This window comes from Alligator mississippiensis, chromosome 4 (assembly GCF_030867095.1).
Source record: "Alligator mississippiensis isolate rAllMis1 chromosome 4, rAllMis1, whole genome shotgun sequence".
NCBI classification, from domain to species: Eukaryota; Metazoa; Chordata; order Crocodylia; family Alligatoridae; genus Alligator; species Alligator mississippiensis.
Window position 1 is genome coordinate 159,792,959 of NC_081827.1, and position 10,256 is coordinate 159,803,214.

At 53.9% G+C, this 10,256-nt stretch overlaps 1 protein-coding gene across 1 annotated transcript; it reads right to left on the reverse strand.

Annotated features, from left to right (window-relative positions):
• Positions 1–575: 575 nt before the first annotated feature.
• TMEM92 (transmembrane protein 92) lies at positions 576–9,829 on the reverse strand. The gene is made up of 5 exons (XM_006271542.4): positions 9,671–9,829; positions 4,070–4,107; positions 3,456–3,545; positions 2,410–2,614; positions 576–1,692 (listed from the first exon to the last, which is right to left on the reverse strand). Exons 1-5 carry the CDS (start codon positions 9,776–9,778, stop codon positions 1,579–1,581), a joined length of 555 nt encoding a protein of 184 aa, XP_006271604.3. The 5' UTR covers positions 9,779–9,829; the 3' UTR covers positions 576–1,578.
• Positions 9,830–10,256: the final 427 nt, after the last annotated feature.

Sequence of the window (10,256 nt, forward strand, 5' to 3'; positions counted from 1 at the left end):
CCGAGTCACTGTGAAGTGGCCCTTTGTGCCATGCCAGAGTCACTGATCTTTCCAAGGCTCTGCCTCCCAGGCATAGCAAAGTCCATCTCCTATCAGCATGCCACATGATCTGCTTACACATTTTTTTTTTTTTATTGCTTTTCCTCCAGTGAAGGCTGGGCTCTCTGGGAAGGGCAGGGGGAGGAGGGGAGAAGGTTGGCTCTCATTCGGGAGCAAAGGGCTTGGATGCCTCTTGGCCTGGTCCACCCCCTGCTGATGCACATGTCCCTGCTGCCTCCCTCTGTGCCAGGAGTTTTGTCCCAGTGCCAGCCCCCCACCCCTCCCTCCCATCCCTGTTACATGCTTGCTCTTCCAGCCTGGCATTACCCTCCATCTTCTCCCTCTCTTGGAGGTCTATCCCTACACCCATTATTTCTCTTCTCATCCTTATTTCTGGTTTACATTCCCCTTTAAGGTGCCAGCACCCTTCTGTCCAGGTGCCTCGTGCTGATGAGCACCCCCTGCAGGAAGCCCCACGTGTTTTTGTTTGTTTTATTTGGGGGAGGGGGGAAAAAAAAGCAGCTCTAAGTCTAGGGTTTTTTTTTTGTTTTTTTTTTTAATTTTACTCATAAATAAAAACATGCCTCTTTGTTGGCATTTGGTATAAATACACAGTGGAATCTTTTTACCCCTCCCCCCCCCCAACAGCTCAGAAGGGACCTGCTACAAATAAAAGAGCAGCTATGATAGTGCTGGGGGCACAGCCCTCCTGTCCCAAGGCACCAATTCGCACCCACTCCAACTGGGTCAGGAGGGAAGTTATCAGGGTCCCCTCTTCCCTGCCCAGAGCAGGCTTCCTGTCCCTGCCTCTGAAGCATGTGGCACAGCCCCTTGGCAGAGATGAAATCCCAGGCAGGATGCAACACCCACCTGTTTAAGGGGGAGATTTCTAAAAGCTCCTAAGGAAGTTAGGAGCATTAATCCCATTGAAAATTGGCAGGAATTGGGTTCCTAAGTTCCTCCACTGCCACCCCCTAATCTAGAAAGCACTCTGGGACCAGTTGGATAGCACCAAAGCAATCTAAGTGAGGCCTGAGCCTATGGTGCATACAGTGGACATAGCATAGCTTAGTCCAACCTCAGCTGGGCCCAGGCCCATATGGGATGGAGGCAGTCAGGACAGCCTATTGCAGAAAGGATTTTTGGGGGTATCCTTTGTGCAGGAAGCACAAGCGTGCCCTGGCTGTATGTTGAGGCACAGGGTGCTCACACAGGTGCACCCTCTCACACCCAGGCACATGCTGCACCCTCATGGCACGTGGCTTCTCAGTCACTGTCATTTTCTTTTTGTGTCTCGCCTCCAGTCCTGCTGGGGAGTGTCCTTCTCAGGTGCCCGTGTTCCTCCCTGGCTGGCACCTGCCAGGACATGGGAGTCCCTAGAAGCAGGTCAGGCAGTGAGACAGCCCCTGTGGCTAGCAGGGCCACTTGTCAGTTCATTGTATGCAGCTTTCTGTGCACAGAGTAGACACGCTAGAGGAAGCTTGGAAGGCACTAGACATCCCTTCAGCTCCACCCTGGTGAATTTGGCTGGCCAAGTCCTCACAAGCTGGTCTGGATGGAGTTCATAGGGGCTGGGGGCTCTTCAGCGATAACATTGCTGTAGCATGGTGGCTGGATTTCCAGAGGTGGGTACATGAATGGTTTGGAGGTCACCTATGAAGGAAGAAGTAGGCAGCTCTGAGTAGTGCCCAAGCAACAGCCACAGACAAGACAGCAGGGAGGGAGCATGGGCTAATGGCAAGGCACAAGACACAGAAGTCAGGACCCTGAGTTCCTTCTGTAGCTCTAGGGGAGGAGCTAGGCACAGGGGAGGGCCAAGTTACTCTGAAGGCCAATCCATTGACTCCATCAAGCTGGTCACCCTGAGCCCCAGGACTGCAATGACCAGCCCTGCTACATGACCCCTGGCTGGTCTGGGGATGCAGGGGTCCCAGCCCTGAACCACACCCTCACTGGCCAGCAGGCTTAGGCCCAGCTATCAACTGTCAGTAGGCTCCTAGAAATAATAGAAGGAACTTGAGAGCTGTGTTTGGGACTGTGGCACAGGGCAATACAAGAGGTGCCATTGTTTGGCCCCCAATGCTACAGCAGCACAGGGCAAGGGATTTTAGGGCAGTTGCTGGTGCGTGTCCCCCCCATGCACCACACAGCAGTGCCAAGGAGCTCCAGTTACTTCTTACACCACATTGCCCAAAGGGGTCCATGCCATGCTGGGCTGGAACCAGATAGCTCCCTGGCCAGCACCTGGGAGTACCGGAAGTGAGAATTACATTACCAATGCCCTCCTTATTCCCAGGAATACAGTAGCTTTGCTCACAGCCACAGGGGTCAGAAGGAATGGACTGACACAGCACTGAGGCAGGAACATACCTCGCTGTAGGGAGGGGGGTCGTCGTACTGGTTATAAGCCGGGAGCTCAGGCAGGGTAGAGGGGGCAGAAGCTGGAAGGACATAGGGCTGGGACCGTTCAACATCTTCCTGCTGTGAAGACCTGTTGCAGAACTTGTAGCAGCATATGCAGGCAACAGAGAAGATCACACCAGAGACGATCACGGCCAGGGTGATGAATATGTACCTGGAGGGGAGAGGAAACAAAGGGTGGGCCCTGAGACAGTAGTGAGGAGGCATGGGCGGTCAGCTTGCCCAACTAGTAGGCCTTGGATGGGAAGGCATTTGCTGCTCTAATCCTGGTCCATCAGCCTCTACCCCTGTCACTGAGCCCCCCAGGTCCCTCATCATGCCACTGGGGTGCCCATATCCTCCACTTTATCTGCCCTTCCTCTCTCTCAGACCCCAGGGCCTTTCTTTCTGGTGACCCTCAAGGGGTTCATCTGGGCCTGTGTGCCCTTCTCTGTCCTGGCAGTAATGCCACAGCAACTGCTGACCCCTGCCAAGAGGCATCCTCCTGGACCCTGACCCCCTCCCCAACTTTACCCCTTTTGGACCCCAAACCACCCTATTTCCAACCTTCCTGACCACAGTCCCACTCAGTGTCCCTGCCCTGGTCAAGGGACCAAAGACAGGGCATCCTATGTCTCCAGTTCATGTATTCCCCCCATGTGGGGAATACACAGGGGCCTGGCTCATCCCAAGGGTTACCAGGACTCTCTTTGCTGAAGTCTATTCAAGTCAATGTAGGACTTCCCACACACTTCCATAGCCTGTGCCTCCTGACAGGGGAGGGCTGGCCTCAGTCTCCCCAGTACATGGTTGTCCTGAGTTTGGACTCAGCATAGTACCAAGTTACCCAGCAGCCCCTGCTCTCATCCTTAGCCCAGCTGCTTGCTTAGAAAAAGACTTCAGCTCCCCAAGTGCCTTCCCTCTTCCCCCCACCCTCCATGCCAGGCACTTGTTTCATGGTGGCAAGGGGCCAGGCCTGGCACAGACCAAAGTATCCACACTTGTCCAGCTCTTACCCATATGGGTTTATTGGGCTTCTATTGTATTCTGGGAATTCTTGGATGTCAGAGCAGCAGTGGTCATCACAGCAGTAACTATTTACACACCTAGGAGACAGATGGGGAGCAAGGGAGTTAGGACACTAGGCCTCATTTCTGGGGACTCTGCCCTGGACTCGGGGACAACCACAGGGGAAGAAGACTAGGGCTGCGCAGGACTCAGCCAGGGTCTGGATACAGTTTAGAGCCACTACAAGGCTGCTGAAACTCATGCCCAACTTCCTGTTGCTGTTGAGAGCAGCAAAGCAGTGTTCTCAATCCCCCAGTGGCTGGGTATAGGGCTGATGGGGAGCCCTTCCACTTGCTTTAGCTTGGGGGATGTCCATGGAGGGGGTGCACTGGGGTCTCTTGAGTGCAATCTGCAAGGAAAATGACTAGGAATCCTTCTGGGCTGTGAGCAAGGTCTGACCTGACATTGTGTCGGGTGAGGATACTCAGCATGGGGCACCTGTGTATTAATGCACCTTCTGATGCCTAAGGGCAGGGGCAGATAATGACAAAGGGGCAACAGGAGCCACTACGCAGGAAATAGTAGGTGGCAGCAGCCTGGGACACATGGAAGATGAACTTACAGGAAGGTCCCACAGTTGATGAAAGTCTGCAGTGATACCTGCAGAAAAGAGAGCATCAGTGAGAGCCCAGCCAAGTTGAGGGCAAGTTCATTACACAGATTTACCCCTTTCCCCCTCCAGAACCACTGGCACCTGCTTTTTTTTTTTGTTTTGTTTTGTTGTTTTTTTTTTTGTTTTTTTTTTAAAGCAAGCCACACAGGGATGGCTCCAGCACTTCTAGTCACTGGAGCTCCCCTACTGCTTTCCCAGAAGTAAGGGTTTAAACCTTTGGCCAAGCTCCAATAGAGGATGACCTTTCTGTCAACCTATGTTTCCTTCCCCAGTATAAGACTCTTCCATTCAAGCCTTAAACCTTTGGGTAGTTTTCCTACAGGTTGTTAAACTGCTGCTGAGTCCATCCCCAGAGGTGCTTGCATTTTGTTGTCCTGTGGATGATCTCTGCCTATGAAGTTTGTGTATTCCATTGTAAAGATAAGAAAGCCCATCCCCTCAAACAATGCCATGCAAACATCAGCCCCTTTCCTCACATTCAGAGCCACAGCTAACATACACTTGGACATACTGGGTGCATCTACATTAGACACTTAATGCACAGGAGACTAATTCTACTGCGCATTAGTGCAACGGGCAAAACCTGTGCTAATACATAGTAGATTTAGTTTCATGTGCATTAACGTCCCTAAAAAAACCCTGTTCATCTGTGCTAATGCACAACAGTGCCAACTGCCATGCATTAAATGTATTACTTGTCATTGCAGATACTAAATTAAATGAGTCGTAATTATGGTGCATTAATGAATGTGTAGACTCACTCACTGTTACTAGGACTCCAGGGTTCCCTGGTCAGCAGGGATCTGGGTTTACCCTTTCCCCATGGAAAAAAAAAAAAAAAAAAAAAGGAGAGAACCATGGATTTCCCTATTTTAGCAGAGAAAAAAACAGATTTTTCCTTTTAGCAGAGATACCCATGGATTTTCCACTTTTACCAAGAGCTCTGCAGGTGGCAGACTTCCAGCCTGCAAAAGCCGATTGCAAAAAGGACAGGAAACTCCCAACAGTGCCTGGAAGGGGACAGAAAGGGGGAAAGGGTGAGGCTTGAGGCTCTTAGTCACCCAAGTCTTGGCTCAGGTTTACTGTTCTTCCTGGAGCCTAAGGTAAATGGGGCTTGCAGGGGGCTGGGGGGAGGGCCCTGGGTGGCAGGTATGGGTGTGAGTGACTGTCAGGCGGGGGGGGGGGGGAAGAGCCAGTGGGGAAGCTGGGGGCAGGGCATTGTTGTGTGACTGGGGGATAAGGAAGCGGAGTGGTATTGGGGGAAGCCCCGCATTGAGTGCCTGCCTGGCCAGCAGTGTGTGGACTGGAAGCGGAGCACTATCACTAAGCCAGGGCAGGGCTGGCTCCCAGTGACAGCTCGCACTCCTGGGATAGGGGGTCAGGGAACTGCGCCCCCCAGATCTGTGCAGGGGCAGGGACGGGGAAGATACACACTGTGGGCTTATGCTCCTGGTCTTGCTGTACTCCCCTACGGCCTCCATAGCGTAGTGTGTGACCCCGCATGGCATTGCACAGAGGGGACAGACACAAAAGCTGCCTGCCGCTCCAAGCTCTGTGCTGCCCTGGCCACACTTCCCCCGTGTGCATGGGGGCAGCATGGGCAGCAGCACATGGGCAGCAGCACAGACCAGCACTGCTGCCCCCACCTGCAGGGGAAGTGTGGCCAGGGCAGCACAGAGCTCAGTGTGGCAGGCAGCTTTCCTGTACGTCCCCACTATGCGCTGGCGCACTGGATCACATACACTGCACTGTGGAGGCCATGGGGGAGGGCAGCAGGATGGGGAGCACAAGCCTGTAGCATGCACCTGCCCTTCTCCTGCCCCCACACAGATCGGGGGGGGGGGGGGAACGGAGAGGGGGTGCAGGAGCTGGCCCCACCCCCACCCAAGCCCGCAGCAGGAGTGGGGGAGCCAACTCCAGGCTCCTTCTGCAGCAGCTGCTGCCTTCTTTTTGGGGGTAGGGAGCTGTGGATCCGAGTCTCTGGCCCCATAGCTCCGGCTGCTGGGGGCCTCCTCCAGCAGGGCTGGGGCGCAGGGGTAAGGGGCACAAGCAGGGTTGGGGGGGGACTGTGGGGGGGCAATTTTAATAATAGATTTTGGGGGTTTTTAAATCAGTGATTTTTAATTTTTTTTTTAAATCAGAGAATTTGCATTTCTTTTTAAATCAGGGAAAACCAGGATCCCTGCTGGTCAGGAAGAAGAGAATGTTCTGCTGGCTTCATTTAACATTTTTTTTAAAATTTCTATGGTCAAACTGGTGCAAAAGAGACTGCCCTTACACTAGTGGAAGAGGAACTAGTAACAGTTTGTTTAACTCAACCCAAATAAGCCACCCTCATACTGAAATAAATCTCCATGGTGTTTGCACTGGTTTAATAATGACTCCAATTTACACTCACAGCTTAAAACTACTTTGGTTCAACCTTCTCAGATAGGCAAACTGAGATGAGTGAGAGCAGGACTCTTGGGTTTTTTTCTCAACTCTAAGAGGGGACTTACGTGTTGTAGTTAGAGCAGGTGGCACAGAGCTCAGACGCCTGGATTTTTTCCTGCAGCTCTCAGTCCTCCTGCTGTGAGCCTCAGACCAGCACATGGGACAGTGGAAGAGTCACCAGCACCTGTCTTACGCATGACCCTTTGCCTGGAGTGACAGCAGTGCCCCACCCTCCTGCTCCTCACTTACACATAAGCACATAACATGGGCAGTGCCATGGCATGACATTGCTGTTCACCCAGCATCTCTGCAGGGCAGGGATGGTGACTGTGAACCCAGCAGGACAGTCCTGTTAGCTGTGCTAGAGGATGAGGTAGGATGGGAGCTAGTGGCTTTCTAACAAACTTGCATTAAGTCAGTCAGGGGTGGAAGCGGCTACTGAGGATGGAGAAGCATCTTGAGCAGGGGTGAGCAAAATGTGGCCTGCCAGCCCATTTTATCCACCCCGTGGGGCCCCTAAAATATTTAGAAAATTAATATTTATCTGCCCCTGGCTGCCTGTCATGCAGCCCTCAATGGCTTGCCAAAACTCAGTATGCGGCCCTGCGCCTGAAATAATTGCTCACCCCTGATCTTGAGGCTGCAGTATGGCTCCCACTGAGCATAGCCTCTTGGCTTCCACTGAGCAAGGGACCTGCAGCTCACACCAGCCCTGGAGGGTGCCTCTGCTTCCTTTCATGGGAGGGGTATCAGCAGGAAAGCAGCCCCTCAGAAGGCTGAGCTGGGGCATGTGCACATGGACTCCCCCAGGGCTTCCCCACACTGCTGCTGCCCTCCAGAACCACGCTAAAGCCATCCCCACCTAAACTGCAGGAATATCCTCGGTCCCTACATACCCAACAGAGCTGAACAGCCTGGGACCAAGGGCTAGAGGCCAAGGGTACCTCTTCATGGTGGCAGCAGCTGCTCCTTCTACCCCACAGCCTCCTTCCTGCCTTGTAGTTTTAAGTCTTCCTTGCTGCTTCTACCCCTCCATTCCTGCAGCATCTGGCTTCTTCAACAGAGACCCCCCACCCCCACTGGAAGCTAGAACCACCACAAGTGTGATTTGCGGGGCAAGACCATCTATGTTGCAGGGGCAGTTGGTGATGGACCACCCAGGGCCCTGCTGCTGGTCTGAGTCCCAGATAGCTAGAACTTCTGGGCTCCCAGTGATACCTTAGGGCTCCCAGTGATACACTGGCTCCACCCCAAAACAAAAGGAGGCTTGGAAACTACTTCTGCTAAGGGGAAAGACAGCCCAGGGCTTAGGGGTTTGCCTGGGACTTTGAGAGAGACCGTTCAATTTCCTGCTCTGCCACTGCCTTCTTGTGTGACCTTGGTCACGCACTTTGCCTCCAAGCACCTCTGAGGAATGGGATTAAGAACCATGCCCTGCCCTGGGGGACACTGGAAGCACAGATACAGTTACCAGGAATAGGAAGCACTTCAAGGTGAGCATCTTTTAATGGATCTGAGTAGTGGAGTTGTACCAAGTGGCATGCATGTCACTGTGCCAGCCTGCTGGCTGTATCACCTGGTTTGGCAGAGCATAGGGCAGCTTTCACTGCCAGGCATGCCTGGCGCAGCTCAGGCTATTACTGTGCAAGAACAATATTCCCCTCCTGGAACAAACGTTAGCCATCCCCATCTAGGGCAGACACCATCTGCCCACCACTAAAGGGTTAAGGCAGAGGTTCTCAAATTTGTCAGGAACCAATGGATCAGTGGATCCTTCAAGCAACACATGTAACAGATGAATCCAAGGAGCTAGCCACAGGCCATGAACAGGTTTGAGCAAAGTGTTTTTCTGGGTAAAATCTCCCTGAGGGACTTGTCCTGACTCAGCTTCACCAGCAGAAAAAAAGCTCCTCCAGCAGAGCTGGGGCTGAAGCAAGGTGCATCAGCAATGTACTTTTAAAAGCACCCTGATATAGGGCACTAGGACTCTTGGGTTCTCTGCTTGGTAAGGGAAGGGAAGAATGTCTCCCTCCCTGGCTTAATTCAGGCATAGAGTCACACTGGCATCAAAGCAGAGAGAACGTCCGGGATTCTGGTAGATGAGGCTCTGCCAGAAGTTAGTTTAACTCCTCAAGGGTTGTTGGCTAAATATTTATATTTAGTTGGTCTAATAAGAGATCACATCTACCCAAAGAACCTTGTCTGTCTTTTAACAGCTCAACTCACTCTTCTGGGGAAGTGACTTTGCTTTGGCTGAACAACTTCTACTTCCACTCACAGCTTAGATTATCCAGGCACTAACCCAGACAAGCAAGAGCAAGACTCCTGGATTCCTTTTCCAGCAGGTAGGTAAAGTATGTCATCCTCCCAGCCTATGCCCATTTTTCCTTCCTCTCTTCTGACACAGCTATGCCCATAGGACTCGAGGGCAGACCTGGCCCTAGGTAATTTGCTTTGAGATCTAGGGGAATTTGGCTTACGATGGCATTGGATACAGGAAAGCCTGACAGCACTGGCTGTGCTAGGACTGGGAGTGAAGGATCCCTTTCTAGCTGCTTTCTGAATACAAGGCACTTGGAAGAGAAGGGGAGGCAGGCTGCGGGACCCTGTGCTCTGGTGAGGGAGGGGCTGCCTTTCCCCAGCTGCAGCCCCGGCCTGCTCCCTGGGGTCAGTACCACTCCCTCAAAGACACTGCAGAGGCTGTCATTGTTGGGTCGAAGTTGCAGAGCAAAGGGGCAGGAGGCCTCACCCCTGACCCCTGGTCCACACTCCTCCAGAGTGACCGAAGTTGGGTCTTTATTCCTGGCTCAGTTCAGCCTCACAGAGCCGGCTGCTGAACCTAGGTGTCCTGAAGACAACCTTCCCCCCGCTAGAGCCCATTCTTTTGCCAGACAGGGGAGGCAAACCCACTGCTCCACCTCTAAGCACTAGGCAGCACGCTCCTCCAGAGGCTGAACCCAGGTGTCCTGAACGCCCCACCAACTTCCCTTTCCAGGAAGAACCAGCCCAGGCGGCGGCACCCGGCTCTCCGGCCCTTCCCACTCCCCCAGCGCCTCTTTGCCCCACCTCGGCACCCAGGGGTCGCGGACCCCGCACTCCAGCCCGGCCCCGGCTCACCTGCTGGGCGGCGGCGAGGAGGCAGAGCAGCGCGCCCCGGAGCCGGGCCGCCCGCATCCTCCCCAGGCGGCTGCCGACTGGCGAGTGGCCCCAGCCTGCTCGTGACATCACAAGCCGCGGGGGGAATCTCCTTATTGCGTAACGCCCGGGGGCGGGGCCTGAGTCAGCCGCGGGAAGCGCGGGCTCGGAGCCTCGAACGCTTCTCCCGCGTGGGCCGGCTCGGCAGCCTGGGCTTAGCTCCGCTCCCAGCCTGTGCGCCTAGGCGCTCCGGGGGGCAGTGGCCGAGGCGCCGGCAAGACCCTCGAGAGGGCTCGGCTTTGCTAGGAGTCGGCAGGAGGGACGGGCAGTTCCGCGGGGGATCCGGGGCTACGGGCACCGCCTCTATTCCCGCCTGTTTCGGGTTTTTTTCGTTTAGCGTGTGTGGGAGAAGCACGTGCGTGCGAAACGTGCATGTGTGTAACACACGTGTCTGCACACCGCCTCTATTCCCGCCTATTTTGGTTCTTTTTTTGTCTAGCGTGTCAGAAGCACGTGCATGTGCGTGAAACGCGCATGTGTGTAACACGTGTGTGTGTGTGTTGGTACA

Coding starts and splice junctions, on each gene's coding strand:
- TMEM92 (XM_006271542.4), bottom strand. CDS start 9,778: ATGTCACGAGCAGGCTGGGGCCACTCGCCAGTCGGCAGCCGCCTGGGG. Junction 4,108..9,670: donor TCCTCGCCGCCGCCCAGCAG/GTGAGCCGGGGC, acceptor TCTTTTCTGCAG/GTATCACTGCAGACTTTCAT. Junction 2,615..3,455: donor AGCCCAATAAACCCATATGG/GTAAGAGCTGGA, acceptor TCTCCCCTCCAG/GTACATATTCATCACCCTGG.